Source organism: Haemorhous mexicanus, chromosome 6 (genome assembly GCF_027477595.1).
Source record: "Haemorhous mexicanus isolate bHaeMex1 chromosome 6, bHaeMex1.pri, whole genome shotgun sequence".
Lineage (NCBI taxonomy): Eukaryota > Metazoa > Chordata > Aves > Passeriformes > Fringillidae > Haemorhous > Haemorhous mexicanus.
The window spans coordinates 39525880-39544918 of NC_082346.1; the positions used below are offsets into that span (position 1 = coordinate 39525880).

A 19039-nucleotide genomic window follows, 5' to 3' on the forward strand; every position below is an offset into this window, starting at 1 on the left:
GGAATATTAATCTAAAAGCAGAAAACGTGAAAGAATGTGAGTCATTTGTGGGGGCCATATGTTGATTTTTGAAGGACTTTGTTGCTGGCCAGGAGAAACTAGGAGTACCCCAGGAAAACAGGCAGAAGAGCTGGCAGACGATTCTGTCTTCAACAGACACAAACAAACACTTTTAAAAATTTTTTGCACACTTGGCAAAAGCCTATGGATTTTTGCCTTGATCAATACAAAGTGATGAATAAAACAGGTTAATGGCCAAGAGAAAATAAAAAAGAGGAGGGGGAGAGAGGACAAGAGGGGTGGGCAATGCAGCAAGATACCAGTCATATAATAGTAAAATTATTTGAAGGAACTGGGCATTAGGAGAATCTCCTGATTATACAGAGCTCCTGTAGCAGTTCCTCTATAATTTTTCCTGGCACCATAGCAGAAGTAGTGAATGAGTGTGACATAAGTTGGAATTAGAGTGGATTCCTTCCAACTGAGACCCTCAGAGAGCTCTGGTTTCTAAAATCAGTGAAACTAGAAATTTCTGTCTTGCCTGGAAGCAACAGCACAACTTTTCCCTTATGAACACTGCACTTTTCTTCCAGGAGAAGTAATCCCCCATGAGTTACCTGGTGGGCAATAGATCACCTTTAAGACACCACCAGCTGTCTTCATCTGCAGACAGACCCACATCCTACCTGTTTTTTTTCCTCAATTGAAGTGCTGGATTTATCTCTACACATCAATGATCAATACTCAGTCCTCCATAAAATCAGATTAACATATTCAGGAATTTAGCATAGATGCAGAGAGAGGAGAATATAGCTATTTAAAGAAGTGTGTTTTCATTTAGCTCAGTTGGGCATATATATATATATTTGTGTGTGTGTGTGTGTGTGTGTGTGTATGTGTATCTGTATTTTGTTTAACAGCACAAATGCTAAGTAAGTGAGCTTTGCTCTTCTTGGCACATTTCAAAGTTACTCAGCATATTAAATATTGAGCAATAAAATGTGCATTTCATGGAAACATTTCGGTTTGGTTCATATTAATTAAATTCAACTCTTCCTGTTTGAAGCCAGATTAAAAGAGACATTGGATATTGCTGTCCAATTGCAACAAGAAACAGCAAGCATTGCCTGTTTTGCAGGGTATATGGGAAGAGTTTTTTTCTTCTGAAAGCCATGCCTTCCACAAGCTGTATCTTGACTTAAGAACAGGGTATTCTCTCTGTGAACTAACCATTTTCATAGACAATGTTTTTACTGCCATGGTAGGAAATCTTGCCTTTAGTGCTGAGGTATGCTCTAATGGTAGCTAAAAGATTCTGATTTACCCCTGTATGTTTAAATAGCGAGGAGAAATATTTCCTGTATTTTACCCAAGTGAATTCATGCCAGAAAATTAATCTTCTACCATTTTCCTGTTTCCTTCCCTTCAAGACGGTCACTAGAAATATACTACTATAATAACTTGCACACCATTCAAAAACTTTTATGTTTATTGGTGCCTATATGTATCATGAACAACTCTCCAAACAGGGAGACCCAAAGTGATGGGAGATCTGATGCTTCAGGTTTTTGGTTTCATTAAAATCAGCATAGACCATTTGGATCATAAATATGATATTTTTGTGAATTTCATGTAGAGGTCTTGTGAGGAAAGGCTTTTCTATTGATGTTAATGGTTTTATAAGGCTAAAAATGGCACAGAATCCACACCTTTTCCAGTCACATGCATTCTGCATTGCACTCTTGTGCTCTCTAAATTCTTCCATTCAGGAGCATAACGTCAATTTTCCAGGTTCTTCAGAAACTGCTGCATCTTTGAATTCTTTTTGTAGCTATGTCTTTTAACTTGCTAACTTAACCTGCCATGGCCAGAATTTGTTATCCTATTGCTGCAGATTTTAACTCCACCAGATTCTCATTAAGTAAATCTCAAAACCAGGCACTTTCCCATATTTTGATCTCTAGTTGTCAGATCATCCAGAAGTTGAGGGTCTTGCTGAAATTCTGAAAAGAATTCATCTGTTCAGGCATTTCTGCAGCTTGTCAGTCCTTATATATCACATGCTCTTCTTTTGTGAGTCTGAATGCACAGTGTGGTCAGTACATTGACTGTTGTCCCTGCTTTGTATGGTTATATTTGGATCCAGACCCATGGGCACAGTAGGCTTAGTTCCTACATCCTTCTAAGGAGCGATGCCAGCCAACATATTTTTGTTTAGCCTGTGTTTCCAGGGAAGATGCTTGCAAGCCATATAGGATTTTCACATCCAGAGTCTCCTCTAGTCATTCCTGAGAAGCTGGCTGATATAGTGTGGCAGATGACCTGCCATGGAACCTTACTTAATAAAATGATGTGTGAAAGCCTAAGAATATAGTTACTCTGTGTTTTTAACACAAGAGACCATTACTTCATCAATTGGTATCCAGAGTCAAGTGGTGACCACTTTTGGAAAACCTAAAATAAGATGAAGAATCACTCCCTTTTATATGTACATTTATATTAGTTCCAATAGTCTTTAGCTGTTGGGGTTTATGCACTTGTATGTTTATCTCTTCTTTGTATGATCCTCTAATTATTAGATGAAAATCGCTAATTGGCTGATTTGGCCAGCAGGTGGCTTACTACACTGTGCTGTCAGCATGTGCACTGGCGTCCTGAGAAGGGTCTGCAGTAATGTTTATTAGGATTTCTGATGTTCAGTGGAGTTATTCCATGAGAGCAAGTGTGATATTTGTACTCTGAACGTAGTCTTTTTTGTGGTACCAATCAAGTGTAAATGTATTCATACTAGTGGGACTTTTTCAGGCCTATGAAATGTTGGAAAATTAAAAACAAATATAATGTCCCTAAAGAATTTTGCATGGTTTAAATATTTGAACTTTTTTCTTAAGAGCTTAAGAGTTTTACTAAAGGACAGTTAAATTCTGCTTCTTCCATTTCTTTCACACTTTATTAAAGAAGCATAGAATAAAATCAATACAATGGCAATTCTTCAAACATCAGTACCAAATGCCAATCACCAATGAGCTGTAAAAAATAACTTTAATAGGGTTAATGTAGTGCTAGTGTAGTAATTTAATGTACAAAAGCTCTATGGCCTATTCTAAAATATGTATTCATTACTTCAGTTTCTTTGGACTTCAGTTCTATAGCAACATATTATAGCTCTAGCAAAATAGCAAACAAAATGGCCTAAAATAGTTGAATTAGACATAGATTTGAAAAAAAGGTAATGTAGTAGTGTTAAGGATGTGGAGTATTCAACAAGGTGTACTTTTTTATTTTTAGAATTGTTAGTAATTATAAAATGATTGTTAAGATAGGAAATACAGCCACTTAAACCTAGAAGTGAGACCACTTTATTCATGTTACTGAAGTGCAGATATCATTGACCAAGGTTCTGTCACCATAAAAATCAGTCACATATTTTGCTGATATTCTCAATAGAAGATACTCCATAAAATTTTTGAAAAAACACAGTATAGGAAATGGACTCTTGTTCTTTATCCATCATCCTTTCTGATTTGTTTTCTTACATTTTTTCCATCTTTCTTTGGGACTACTAAATTCCTTACACATATTCCCATAACAAACATCTATTAAAAAGGCAGCAGTTAAAGTTGAAGATATCAATACACATTACTGTAAGCATATATCTTTTTTTTAATGGCCACAGATCTTTTCTAATTTGTATTTGAACAGCCGGGCAGCTATTGTGGCATGCATGGTTACCAGAACAGGTTTTCCACAAAGCAGGACCAGAATCTCTTGAGAGAATGCCAGGAAGACAAAAGTTCATGTCTTCCCTAGTATTCACTATAGCTGATGTACATTCAAAATATCCTAAATTTGCTTTGTATTATATTACTTCTCTACTGGTTTTGTGTCCTGGTATTTCCTGCTGCTGCAGTCCTTTGAAGCATTTTTCCCCTCTCAGATATATGCATATCTTTTCCCATTTTCAAGACATGTCCTGTTTCATCTTCTAGAATTCAGACATTAAAATAGCAATAACTTACAAGTCTCTATAGCCACTGACATTGCAAGTGTTACATAGATTTGAATATCGATGCTGTAGCTACCAGTTTATCAGTTTGTTTAGAGTACAGTTTAGCATTTCAGTGAGACAACATAAGTCATCATGAACTTGTGATGGTTTTCTGCTGAAAGCAATTTCTGAATTTTTTTTGCTGTATCTTTACAGAACTATTTTTTCTTTTAATATCCTTAAGACAGATTCTATTACTATGTGGATGTTGTGCTGTTCATTACAAAGTGCTAACCACAAAGGGCAGATTCCTTGGTCTGTCATGATCATTTTGCATTCAACTTGACCGTTTCCAGAGTGGATCTAGAGCAGTTGATCATGCCTAGTAGAAAATACTCATATTGTGGATGAAACTCTCATTGATTATTAGGATTTCTGATGTTCAGTGGTGTTATTCCATGGGAGCAAGTATGGTATTCATACTCTGAATGTGGTCTTTTTTGTCATCAACTTCACCTGCTGCTATGTTCTTTTTCTCCTGCTCCCTATTCGCCTTTCTAACATGAATAGCATCAATCTTTAAATGAACCAGGAAAATGCAACAAGCAAAAGCCAAAATGGGACTACAAGGCAATGCTGTACTGTCCATAAGCACAAATTAAATCCAAATCCATAGTTTTTCATTTATATTAGGGGCAAGTTATCAAAACTTCGCTTCCTAGGAAAAACCATGCACCTTAAGAATCTCCAAAATGTGTATATTTGAGTTTACTAGCCTCTGCAAAAATTGTTCATCTTCTCTGTGTTATGGTTCTATAAATTGTAATCCCAGAAACACCAAACAGAGATAACTCAAGATCAATGCAAGTCATCTGTTTTTGTGTTTGATTCTTGTAGTGACTTCATGCTTTCACAGACATTCAAGCTATTGGCAACTGTATAAGAAGATAAAACATCTGGAAGTTAAAAGTAAACAAGTGAAACCTAGGAATGAGGCATACATTTTCTAACAGTGAAATAAGCTAGTTTATCATTTTACCAAGGAATTCTGTGAATTTACTATTATTTGTGTCTTTATGTCAGGGACAGATGCAATAGCAAAAGATTTTCTCCAAGCCAGAAATCCGACAGCTTAATATAGGTGAGATGATAAGATTAGGGTGCATTTTATACAAGTGGGGAGGCTAGATTATGACAAGTTTTGAACTTCAGATCTGTGAATCAACCCAAGTTTTGTCAGAGAATATTTTGGCAGAATGCCATTAGAGATGAGAAGAAGCTTTCAGCTTTCATCATGCCAACAAATAGCAGAGTTCACATATAACAGCACCGTAAATCCTTGAGAACAGACACCTGAAATGAGAGAAATAGAAAGAAACAGAGGGAAAGTTTCTTTTATTTCTGTATCAATAGTTGTTCAGTCACAAAATGAGTTCAGTGTCACTACATTCTCATACTCTTTTAAAGGTAACTATTAGTGTTAGCTCCTAAATATCATTGAGAATGTAAGAATGTGTAGAGCTATTTTCTGCAGTGAATAAAATATACTGTAAGTGCTATAACTATTTTTTTTTCTTTTTAGTCTAGCGTGAAACAGAGTGTTAAGTAGTTCTGAGCTCAGAAAACATATTGTCTTGGACAGAATAGTGGAGTGACTATGGGAAGACTTGTGTTCCCACATCAGAGATCTTTGTTCCCTGGGGCTGTACATTGTGTCCATCTGTACCTCAGTTTCCCATTTTAAATCAAAAATAATATTTCTCTATCTCACATGACTGGTGCAAGTCTGCAATTCATTGAAACATAGCAAGCTTGAGCCTGTAAAAGGCTGCATTAGGTGTACCCTTGCTGATGGCCCTTTGAAAGAGGCAAAGTGTCTCTCCTAGGCACAGCAGCTGCTGGAGATACAGAGAGATGCTTTCAGCATGTCCTGCATTTAGTTTCCAACATTCCTGCACAGACTTGAAGTCCATAGTCACATCTCATTCCATCACATCACAGTATAACAGCCGCAAAGTTCTGCTTGTGGTGGTGTACAAGCACACTTCACATGCCTCTTGGAAGATACAGGGGTCTAAGAGAGCAGGCCCAATGCCTCATGCAGGTAGCCAGAGGTAGATTTTTTTTGTCTTTTTCCCTTCTCCCATTATATGTGTGCTAGTTCCTCTTATATTTATGGCTTCAGTTTTGTCTGTCTTAAATTATTTAAAATATTGAAATATTATTACATTCAGAAACTCCATTTTTACAAATGAATTCAGAGTCTAATTTTCAAAGACTCTAGAGGTTAAAAATAAATCATACAATTTATCATTTATATTAGCTTTTAGAAACAATGGCCACTGTGATATAGGCCTTTAAATATTATTCAGCAAATGTAGTGGAGCTGCTAATGTTCTAGAATTGAAATATATCTTGGAAAGAGTTCTGTCACCTTCAGGATTCTGGGTTTTGCTGAAGAAACATAGTATTGTCCTGTTTTGATCGCCAGTGAGAAAGATGGAAAGCATCTGTGTTAAATACCCCCAGGTCCGTCAGGGTGTTATCAGTCTCAGGTATTCTGAAGAAGACTAGTCCTCAGTTCTTGCTGCTCAGTCATCTTCATATGCTTAGTTTGTTTCAGGGACTATTGAACTGCCTATTGATAAGGCTAAAAATGATCACTGCTGCAGCATTTGCTATCAAAGCTGTTAATAACATAAAAAATGAAATATTTTATTTTAATTTAAAATACTCCAGTGACATTTGTGAGGTGTACAACTTCTTGCCTACTCTTCTAATTTAAAACATTATCTGTTTGAGAAAAACATATGTTAGAAATTTTTAATTCAGTGATAGGAAAGACACTAATGAAATATGCATGTATGAATTTTGTATTGCATAACTTTCCTCTTTCTTGAAATATGATTAAAAGCCAAACATCTGGATTATGTTTAAAAAGCCTGAATTTCCAGTTTTCAGAGAGATTCAATCTATATTGACACTGTACACTTAGCCTTAACATTTTCAGCATGCTGTTAACATTACTTGATATTGTAAAAAAAAAAAAGTTCAGGTTTAAACAAAGTTGAACTTCTCCTATTGCTAAAAATGTTTTCTGAAATAGCTTTTTCTGCAGCATTCACACAGCCATACTTTAAGCTGTGTCAGCAGTTCTGTTATATATTTGCTCTTGAGAGCAGTTTGTATTTGATCATAAAAATAACATTCCAAATTGAGAATATTTTTTCTTTTGTTTTAAAGTACTATGTTTTTTCCTAGAATAATACTAGAAATAAAATACTGAGTTCTTAACAACTTACAAAATTCTTCTAAAATGAGATTATTTAATTGTAAATACTAATAAGGTGGGGAGGGTAGGGCACCAAATTTTTCCTTTTGTTTTAGTAACATTAATCTGTACTAGAAAAGAGAATCACTATTGTTTGCTGTGTCTCTTAAAAGAGATGTAGCTCTCTGCAGATGATCATAAGCAGTTAACTATAAGACTAACTTTTTAATGTGTTTTGCAATAGTTTTGATATCACTGTAACGGTATTGCTGTAAAAGGAATTGCAGCATGTGCCAGTGTTTTAGATAGTGGAGATCTTTTAGCACTTCCCATGGACCTGGTGCATGTCCCAGCTTTGCCATAGCACAAGGGACATTATAAGGAAAAAAATCAAATAGCACATTGTAAAAGCTATAGCTTTTGCTGTATTTAATACAGTACTGGATGAACATTTAAAATAAAAATAACATTTTTCATTACAACTGTAGGGAAAATTGAGAAATCTGCTGTCAGCACCCTTTCCAATCAGCACTTGGATGGGCAGTCAAACAGGTGTAAGTTCTGTTGTGTAGGAAAAGGTTCAATTACTTTAAAAATCACGTTGTTACTCTAGATACTACAGGTAGTGGGAACTGAGATCCACATGGTCTGAGGTTGGAGACTGAGCAAGTTGGATGCAGAGTTTTTCTGACCTTGACTTGAGGTCAGTCATCAGCTTGTGAAGACTGTAGGGCTGTTGTCACAGGCCAGGGATGACTTTCTTTTCTCACAGTTGACAAGGTCTGGTTATTTGCATTACTAAAGCCACTGTGCCTGAAGCGGTGTGTGTACTGATCTTTGAGGAATTACCTGTGCCTTGGTGGAGACTGAGTTCTGCCTCTGTTGATCTGAGGAGCTTCAATTTCCATTTGGATGTTTTTCCAGCAGGGAATCCTCTTCTCCCATGAAAAAATATAGCAAATAGGTAAGAATATGAGGATCCAGAGATATTCTACCCCAAACACATCCCAGTAGTGTTGCTGGAAGAGCGAACAATTTATTTGTAGATTTTCAGTCAAGCTTCTCTCAAGGAAGGATATTACTGATCACCATTAGCAATCCAGTGGGTTAACAATGGAATAAGGACTTCAGATGAGCCAGTCTGTGAAAGATAAATGCACAAGAACATCCATTTCAAAACAGAATGATGCCTGTAACGTACAGCCTGACAATAGTAAGTGCATTTGGAATTAAATCTTTGTGTAGAAGAATTCCAATTTTATGTTTCATGCATACTGCAACAGCAGGCACAGCTTAGCAGAAGAGAGAATAACAGGTTATAAATTATTTTCTTTGAATATCTCCAAAAAAATCTCCATAATCTTACAATGTTGTATTTTAGTTTGTAAAAATGTAAATGTAAAAGTGCATCAGTATGAGATTTCAAGAATATCCAGCCAAGGATGGAGATGCAACTACACCTTTTTGGTTTCCAGGCCAAAGTTTTTCTCCAACTTCAGTTGTATTTTCTGCTCAATAATGGACAAACTGTAGTAATACACCAGTATTTTGGAATCTCCCTTACTCTGTGGAGATTTTTTTTCCTCAAAAAACTATACCTGAGCATTAACCCAACAGTGTAGTAGCCATTAATTTCTAAAGAGCACCATTTAAAAAATTGTAATATCAATTTTCCAGGCACCTACATACATGTAAATTTAGCTGTAAATTTACCCTAGTATGTTAAGCATGTCTGTTGGTTGCATCTGTACTTGTCTGTACCAGAAGTCCCATCTAGCATTGCTGAAATCAGCGCAAGACCAGTCTCAGAAATTCCTTTATAAAGCAGCCAAAGATGCCAGTAAAACACATGGTTTACAAGATTGATGGGTTGTTAAACATTAAGTGTACCATCTCTGTGGCCTTACCTGCACTATAACCTGTGCAGTGGCTCCATGTTCTAGCACACCTGCCAGGGTTTGCCTTTCTTTGTAGGTGGGTGGCCAGCTCAGATCTAGTGGGCTCTTGTGCACCTGGTGCTGTATTACCCTCACCATATGAATTGAAGCAACTGTATTTTGGCTATGGGTTCTCAGAATTTAATTATGTTTAAAAACTGGTTAATAGTATAGTAAATAACTGGTATTGCTACAAAATTGCATTCTGAAGGTAATGGGATTGAATTTCAACGCAAGTTGACACTCAATTACAATTTCCATATATCTAGTGAATAAGCCAGTTCTTGGCTGCTATATTAGGGTGGATGTCTTCCTGCTTAACTGAACACTGTGCAAGACAGGCCAAATGCATAATAAAGCCAAATCAAGGCTAAATATACCCGCTCAAATTTTTTATTGTTTGTATAAAGTAGTAAGCTTGAAGAACAAACCCAGGGATGTGGTTTCAAAAAAATTAAATAATCAATATTTGAGTAAAATTCTGCTATATTTAGAATAACAAAGCTTAAAAAAAAAAAAAAAAGAAAAAAACCAAAACAACCAAGCCTTTTAAACTTACTGAATTACTGCCATCAACCAGTAGATCCATGGGGCTTGTTCGGCTAAAAGCCACAACAGACTTTGTAATGCAATGATGTAATCTTGGCTTTGTGTCATTTATATTCAACCTAAAAAAACAATTTTCCTGAATAGACAAGCTGACAACAATATTGTTCGGTGTTGGTTTTTATTTGGATTGTTTCCAAATGATTCATATGCCTCCACAGCAACACCCCATGCCTGCTTGAGTTTTTACTCTGAATTCCGAAGTTTCCCCTTTTTCCTCGCGTTTTATTTTGCTTTTAAAGTCCCAGTTATGTTTGTGAAACTAACCAGCTCGGCCACAAAATTAGGATGTATCTTGCAGAGTGCATTCATTTTACTTTTTGCATATTTTTCCCGAGGTCATGTCAAGGTTAGTTTGAATTCCATCCTACATTAAGACTTCTTTCACAGCTATTTAGCTCTGCAGCCTGCGCCCCGCTGGGGTCTGCCCCTTGGGCACGTCAAAGCTTCAGACCTGACAAATCACACACAGATGAAGCTGTACAGTTTTTTAAACAGTTTCATCACTAACGTGGGGTTTTTTTGGGGTTGGGTTTTTTTTCCTTTACACTACAATTCTCCCATCCCCCGCCCCCACCCCCCCCACTGGAGTTTATTCTCTGAATTGCAATATCCTGAAGACTGATTTCCATATGGAAAATTCCCTTGCTCGGGCGAGTTGTAAAATAGAAATGGCGTTGTATAGTATGTGCCACTCACAGATCCCCAGAAACTGAAAGCGCTGCAGATCCTCTTTAATAACAAACTATAGCTCCTTGTCTGATATCTCTAATCATATTGTTAATGCCTATTTGCACAGAAGAGCCTAGCATAATAAAGGCTGATAAATACTCAAAAATTGTCATCCATACTGTGAACCTGTTAGTTTTCCAGGAGAGCTGTTAGTAGTTCACAGGAATAAACTTCTGTCATGCTTGGGATTACTCAGACGACTAAATGTTCATCGGTGTCAAGAAATGACGTTGTGCTTCAGCAGCAATCCTTAAGGGACTTAGGAAATTTTAAGTGGGTGTATGTGTTTGTATATTTATAATTAGCTTTACAACTATCTGCAGGGCTTTCACCACCTACGTTCATGCACAGACAGACCCACACACTCCCCATGTATATGTCGCTGCATAAAAATGGTTTGAAATGTATAATGCAGTTTGCAGGTTAAAATAGAATTTCTAAAATTCCTAACTGTAGACTGCTATCTGTTTTTTAGCATTTTGTGAAACTAATGGTGCAACACCATTTCCTGTTTAATTGATGAAGTTAAAATGCCTGGCTGCTAATGAGTGTATTAGCAAACAATATACCCTTAACAAGCTTAAGCAGCTCAGGATTTTAAAAAGCAGCTTACTGTCCTCCTCATTTTTATAAGACAAAATGTACTGCCTTCCACAAATTGCTTGATCGACTGATGAAGTACTATAATTATAGTTGTATTGCAGTTTTGACAAAGCCACAATAACAGATTGTAGTTTAGTCCCCACTCTAGGCACACAACTCTTTGCATTACAAAACCCAGTTTTACTGGTCTAATTCTTTGAGAGAACAAAAGGCACCTGGAGATGTTAACTATATACTAAAAGAAAACTTGGAATCTGGGAAATAATAATATTGAAGCATGACTTTTCTTCTCGCAGTTAGTTCATTGGGAATGGTATCTAATGAAGACTTGTCTAAAGGCTTGCTTGTTTGGAACTAATTAAAGACAGATATCCTAAATAGAAAAAGGATCATGGGAATTACATTAGGTGTCTGGAGACTTGTTATTCTTTTGGTACTCTGAGTAGATTGTGGAAGTTGTTAGGGATTCAAGAAATAAGGCAAGCTAATAAAAAGTTCTATTTTTCTGGTTATTGGCCAACTATTGTATTTTTGTTTGCAATAAGATTTGTGCCAACAGGCTAGGGGCTTGAATAAAACATTTAAACATTTGTGCATTAACACATTATGGTGAAAAGAGAGTCTTGTGCTTTCACTCGGTGCATTTCAGCCTTCAATTAATGTGAAAGCACTACAATGCCTATGCAACTTCTCTTGCCTAGTGGTGCACCATTTATCATTGCAGTTTTACATTGACCTTGACACCCACTTCATTAGAATAAAGATTGTCTACCATTTAGGTTACATTGTTCCTCTGCACAGAGACCCCATGCAAATTTCTGTTCAGATAGAAGAGCTGTGAGCCTGTCAGAGGTCATCTGCATTAAATGATTGCAGCTATTTTCCAACTGCTTCTTTTCATTCTACTCAATTCAGGCTAGGAGGATCAATCAAGCCCTCTGCCTGAAACAGTGGGACTGCTGGGAATATAACTGTTTTTGGTAGTAGTGGATATGCCCTAAACAGTATTAAATATTTAATATAAATTCATTAAAGGGCACACAAAGTCTTCAAAAAGATATTACATATATAGTAAAATTTAAAGTGTTGGGATCACTTTTCTTAAAAAAAAAAAAGGCAGAACAATGAATACCAACTGCATAATTTTTTAATGTAGGCAAAATTCAGTTCATGAAGTTGCTTAATATTTCTTTCGATGTGTTTATTTCTCAAGCTGCCGCAGAAGGAAATGCATAGCAGACGTGTAATCTGCATTTGTTAGTTTCTGGAACAGAAAAACCTCAGGTGTCTGTAGGGGTTTAAGATGAAAGTGCTAAGATTTGTTTTGTCTTATAGGCGTGCGCCCATATGCACATGCACTCTCACACAAATACATATTGTGCTGTTGTGCTTATTTGTAGGGGAAAAAGGCAAATGGAAATAAGTTAGCACTCTCCTTCTTGAGTTTTCCAAGTGATATAATTGGAATTAAATTATTAATGGGAGATACTTTAAAAAGATTGTTTTATGATCTTCTATTACAGAATTTGCAATTCATTTTAATATTTGTAGTTTGATTTATATCAAAGATAATGCAATCTATGTCCAATTAACAATACATAGCCAATGTAATATGATTTCCAGATCATGCAAATGGAATAAACTAGAAGAGGAAAAACTGATTCTTAACCTCAGATGTAATTTGCTCTGTGAGTTCTGGCAATTTTAAATGACATTGCACTTTTTAATTTTTCCAAAGGCTCAGCAGCAAATTTATCCCAATCAAGAAAGCCTATTATTAATTTACAAGGACAATTGTAGGAGTCTTTATAATTTCTCTATGCAATTATTTGCCATAAATTGCTAATGCAGAAATACATGAAGTTTGAAAGAAACAGAAACTGCTTTTCATCTAGACAGATCACACTGCCCAGATCTTGAATGTTGTCCAGAGGTTCTAGTGCTATTGACAACATAAGAAATATAAGTAAGCTTCTGGACAGTGTCTAAAATGTTTCACACTGACAGTACCAAAAAGGTAGAAGCATTAAGAGCTATTGTGAAGGGTAGGCTGGCCTCTAGCAGATTCCTTCACTTTGCTTGTATACAGCTGAGCTTTGGACCCTGGACTTTAGAATAAAAAGACTCTTTGTTCACCACTGAATGGCATTAGGCATGGGCTTCCTAAGGGGCCACCATGAAGCCTAGCATGAAGAGTGCAAACATTATCCAGAAAGCAAAGTGAGAATGTGCGTGAAGAGATGATGGACAAATATTGCTATGTATGCATATATATGTGTGTGTGTGTGTGTGTGTGTGTGTGTGTGTGTGTGTGTGTGTCTATATATATGTATATATTTATGTTATGTATTTGGTGAATTTGCTTCCAGAATATTATTTACTCAATTTTCTGTATGCAGTATATTTTGCAAATGTGAGCCATTGCTGACTGTGCATCCCCATGCAGCCACCGAGGGTATATGTCTGTATTTATTGGTGTCTGCCACAGCCAAAATACCCCAAAAGGCAAATCTTTAAAATTTAGAATTGCAATGCAGGTAAAACTAAAGCTGCAGGGCACTTGGTTCCGATCTCAGTTGTATATCCTACAGTGCCATGTGACTGAAGATACTTTGTTAGCATGTGAATGATGGAATGCAGAACATCTACAAATAGCACACCCTTATTCCAGTAATGGAGAAAGTTCATTGGCTTAATTCTTCTGTACTTCGTAGCCATAGCTCCACTGTGTGTTCAGTATGTCTGGTCTCTTTTCACTATAACCAACAGAAGCACCATACAAAAGTCTTACAATGGATGTCTTAATCTCTCTGTGTGCTTTTAGAGCATTATTTTGAATTCCATCATGCAGGCTTTTTTTTTTTTTTCTTTTCTCTTCTGAAGTTTTATTACAACAACAGAATTCCCAGGGAGCTTTAGGGGCAAGGTTTGCATAATATTGCCCTAAAGTTTTGCTCAAGGGGTGGAATCTGCTGATCTCCTGATCATCTTTTTGTTGTGTTTCTCTTTCTGAAAGATGCTGTGCGCAGTCTTACAGAGTTGTTAACTGTGTACAGATTTTTTTATTGTTTACCAGACAGTGCACATCTACGAACCTTTCATGATGATTTCTTTCTCTGACCTCTCAGTGACTAGGCATCTTGTTCCTTAACACCGAGGGAGGCTGAAAAATGCTTGAGTTGCTCAATGTGTGCCTTCTATACCAGTTTCAAAATGGCTTATTCTTCTGGTTTCCATGGTGACAATTAACACTGTTACAAGGCATTGTTCCAGTCTCCATTTGGACAGAATTTTCGGGTGTGATTTTTCACACAAAAAATGTTTTATATAATTTTTTAAAGAAAATTAAAAAAGAGAAAAAAAGACAGAGTTTAGCATAAAGTGTCAAAAAATGTATCTCAATCAGCCTGCCTGGATTTCTTAGGATGTTTATATTAGGGGAAATAAGGTTTTAACTTGCTTTGTTTTGGAATTCAACTTCTTTGGCTTAAATATTTTTTGCCAAACTTCTTCATGGATAAATGGTGCTGCATTTATTTTAACTCCTTTCTTTGTGCTTTGAGAAGTATTGATCATATTGAGAGAGAAGGAATAAAAGGCCAAATTCTTTAACTTACATAACAATGTCTTGGATTTATTTAGATTGTCCTCGGGAACACAAAACCAAGCACACATGCACACAGCTAATCATGCTGTAAATATTTTGCAGCTTTTACAGTACATTTTTGTTTGGGTTTTTTTCCCAGTTTATATGACAGGTGTTGTGGGAAATTAAATATTACCCATTTATTTATTGTTGTGGTTATTGCAAGAAAACTGTGACCTTAACTTGCTTAATCTCATTTTTGACTATTAAACAGTAATCTATATCATAACATCCACAGACTGTCACAATAGAGCAGTCTTTGCTCACTTAAAGCTGAGGAAAGAATGAATCTGAAGATTAAATTATCTTCTCACCACAGGATTAAGTAGTCCTACCAGACTAGGGTTGTGCAGCACTGATAGAGCCGGTAGCTAATTTTTCCATGCAACTGCTCAGAGTGTAGGTGTTTAATGGATTAAAAAACAGCATTAGCAAAAGCATCTCATGCTATCAGTTCTAAAACCATACCTCCTGTACATTAAGCTCTTCCCTTAACTTAAAATATGCACTGCATATTAAATATCCAGGAGTGAAACAATACTGACTCTCAGTCATATACCAATACATCTGATAATCAACTGAAATCTCTCATCTTTTACTGCTACTGTATAATGCATTTTCTGTCAATCAGCAATTTTGTCATGCTTGTTTATACAGTAGGTTACACGGTGACAAAGACAGCACGTACATAAAACCTAGCTTATTTAGTTTTTAATGTAATAACCTTTTGTAACATCTGTCACGGTGTTTGGATTATGCAGTGCTGAATTATTTTTTCTAGTCCAAAATTAAATGAAATGTCTTCTGTTTCTAAGTTAACAAGAGCATTGTAGTGTGTTTTATTTCGTCATCAGTCCTGCACTGCCCAGGAACATCCCCAGCTCAGGCAGCAGCCAGTGCCAGGCTGGAGAGGGTGATGAGCAGTCACTGGCTGTGCCTGCACCAGTGACACACAGCTAGAGGACTCCCTCAGTCTATTAATTCACTTGACAAAAGAAAGGGAGTCGCGCATACTGGGTTTCAGCGCCTAGCAAATTGGACTCTGGATTCCCTTTGATATTACATGTACTTATGGAAATAATTATGCAAATCCTTTTCGGCTATATCATCTTTAAATAGAAATCAGATTACATAAAGAAGATTGTAATCTCCTCCAGCAGCCATTCTAGCCGAGAAGGCAATAAAACAGGACCAGGAATCTTACTTGTTGAACACATCAGTCGAATAAAATGGTGCTGCCTCTTGGGGTCCAGCCCTAGTGCCCAGCCTGGTGTAGGCACTACCTGCAGTTGTTCACATCTCAGACCTCAGCCACAGCACAGCGAGTGTCAAAAGGCAGGTTCTTCATAAACAATTCCTTGGGTTTTACCATGCATATTCATGCAATTTTGGTTACGCAGACACCTGATCAGTGTTCATTAATAATGAGAAATGGTTTAAATCACCTCATTTAAAACATTTGCTCTATGATCCACAAATGACTAATATTTGCTGAAGTTTACATAATACAAATGATGTGCATGTGTTGTGTAAATGAGAGATTAAAATATGAAACTAACAATATGCAAACATATGCATGGAAATGCTGAGAACCTGTTAGCTGAAACAGTGATTTCACACCTTTATTATTTTCTTTAAGCTGTCTGCAATTGTATTTTTGCTTTGTTTTCCTACAGAGCATGCTCTTGGATCTGGCAAAGGCACCCATGTTTTAAACATTCCTAATTTTGGTTTAATTTTTTATATTTAGCTCAGTTATTAACATTTTCAGTATGAGCTGCAATAGCAGTTTTCTTGACTGAATTTGAAGCAAAGAAAGCTTAATGTTTAGGAAGCAATTTTCTAATAGCTTTGCATAATTTATGTAAGTCTTGTAAACACCTTTGCAAGTACATGAACTGAACCCTCTTCTTTCAGTAAAAGGCACATTTTTGGCCATATCAGAAGTTTCATTTCAATGAGTCTTTTCACACTTAATAAGCTTAACTATATGGAGGGTATGTATATGTGGTATATGTGGATGTGTTTTTGTTTTTTTTTTTTAATTTACTGTACCAACTATGAAAACATAATTAACAACTATGGTAACCATTATATGTAATAGTTAGGTCAGGTTTTCAGAGAATACAGTTTTAAGAAAAATATTTATTTTCTAGTTTGTCTGTATATTAGAGTACATTTTTATAGACTACGTAAATAATATAGACCTAAATATTTAGAAATTTAGAAAGTCTTATGAAAGAATTTCTGAAAGAAGCTTCTAGTTTTCTCTGTTTTTTTTTTTTTTAAACAATAAATGACAATGCACAAATAGAAGATATTTTCAACTTGAAGAAACCATTGGACAGTATTAACATTTTGGCTGTTTTCATTTGTGTGCCAGTTCACTGTTCCTGTTGGTTGATGCAACAAAAATCAAGTAACTGCTATTGTGTTTTAGGGGAGCTATTTCTAATTGTTTTTCGAAGGTCAAACTCTCACATTTTCAGGCCCATATGTGACACAGAAACCACAATGGGAAAGAGAATAAATAAACTCTAGAGGAAACATAAGTATGAAATTATTTCCTTGGGGTTTTTTGTTTCATTTTGGTTTGTTTTCCATGAAGAACCTCAGTGTTACTTGCTGAAGCAGCATGTTTTAAAAATAAGATACCACTAACCTGGATGAGACAAAGGCAGATCAAGTTTCAGATGGGAGAGTGTTAATAGATATTATTGTACAAGTGAATATTGTGAGAGAGTGAATATTACTATGTGCAATCAATTGCTAACCACCTTCATAGATGTGCCACCCAGAACTCTACATGCTTGGTACCCAAATCTCTTATGACATGTTACGACAAGGTTTTGTGCTTAAAAAAAAAATAAAATGAGAAAATGTCAGATGGAGCATGATCATAACATCCAATTAAAGTTTATTTTTTTATGGAAAAAACTCTCTACAGCAGCTAATACTGTACATTTCTTTTCATTTTAGAGATACAATGTAGAAATGTCAATCAGGCACCCAAAAAAGATGGAACTGCTTAGTAAGGTTGAAGCTCTGAAGAAAAGTGGTGTTTTACTACCAAACGATCTCCTTGAAAAAGTGGATTCAATTAATGAAAAATGGGAACTGCTTGGGGTATTTGCATTTTTATTACTGTTTGTGGGTTATGTGTACATTTTTGTGTGTTGAAGTACACTGTCTGTCTGATTTCTAATTTGGAGCACAAATATCTCTCTCTTTCAATCCACCACGTATATTTCAAACAAGCTACTCATTCTATTATAAAAACTCCATAGCCTTTTCCCCTTCTGTTGATTTTTTTTATTCCATGCTTGTCTCCTGTCTGGCTTTAATAATTTTAGTTCTTTAATACATAAAAAATGTAAGTAAAATATGCCATGTATTATGGGTATGCACCAAGTCAACTATAATGCAGTATATCTGATATACACTGACTGTCATGCTTGAGTGAATGTTAATAGAATTTATTCTGAAGGTACATGTTAGAGACATCTACTGTTTAACTATTTACTATACCTTTAAGATGAAAAGTGGGGTTGTCACTGCATATTTCAGGTCACACTGATGGCTCAAAAACAAATACACAGATTCAGTACAAATCTGCATACCTGAAGCTGAGAATACAGCCAGGATATGTTTCATGCTGCTGTATTCATCTCACTTTTGACAAAAGCCAAAAAAGTTTCATGTAATTCATTTCACGCTATGATGGGCTGGGTCTCAGCCAAAGAGTGAGATACAAGAATCTGGCAAAAAAGCAATATAGGGATTCTGTTACCCAGAGACCGGTGATGGCACTGTGCAGGAGACACTATTGTCCTGTTGTTGTAAAACAGCTGAGAGAGAGAGGTCAAACTATATATTTTTCCATCCACTTCTCTCCTTAATTGCCTTCACTTCAAATCAAGGGTAAGATAAATTTATAAATTACTTTAAATGATTAATTATAGATGTGTGATATTAGCAATACAGTTACATTGCATAATTTTGCATGCTATTATCCTACTTTAAAAAATATTTCTAATATATTATGAGTAAGATATACATGCAGCCTGCCAACAGCATTTTAAATACTGACTTAAGTCACTTTATGTGATGTGGTAATGCAATAGCCATTTCAGAGGGTGGGGCTTTTTTAGTTAAGCAGAGTTGCTTCTAATCTCTTGATTCTTGAAATGTGCAAATTGTCAAAAAATGTTAAAATTTGCCTTATGAGCAGTGGGCTTATTACTTTTAATTTTAAT

General features: G+C 35.9%; 1 protein-coding gene across 1 annotated transcript in view; it reads left to right on the forward strand.

Moving 5' to 3' along the window:
• Positions 1-19039, forward strand: part of AKAP6 (A-kinase anchoring protein 6) — a 211012-nt gene that overhangs the window by 145660 nt on the left and 46313 nt on the right. The window contains exon 9 of the mRNA XM_059849889.1: positions 17763-17909. Coding sequence (XP_059705872.1) covers positions 17763-17909 — 147 coding nt within the window. The remainder of the gene's footprint in view (positions 1-17762; positions 17910-19039) is intronic.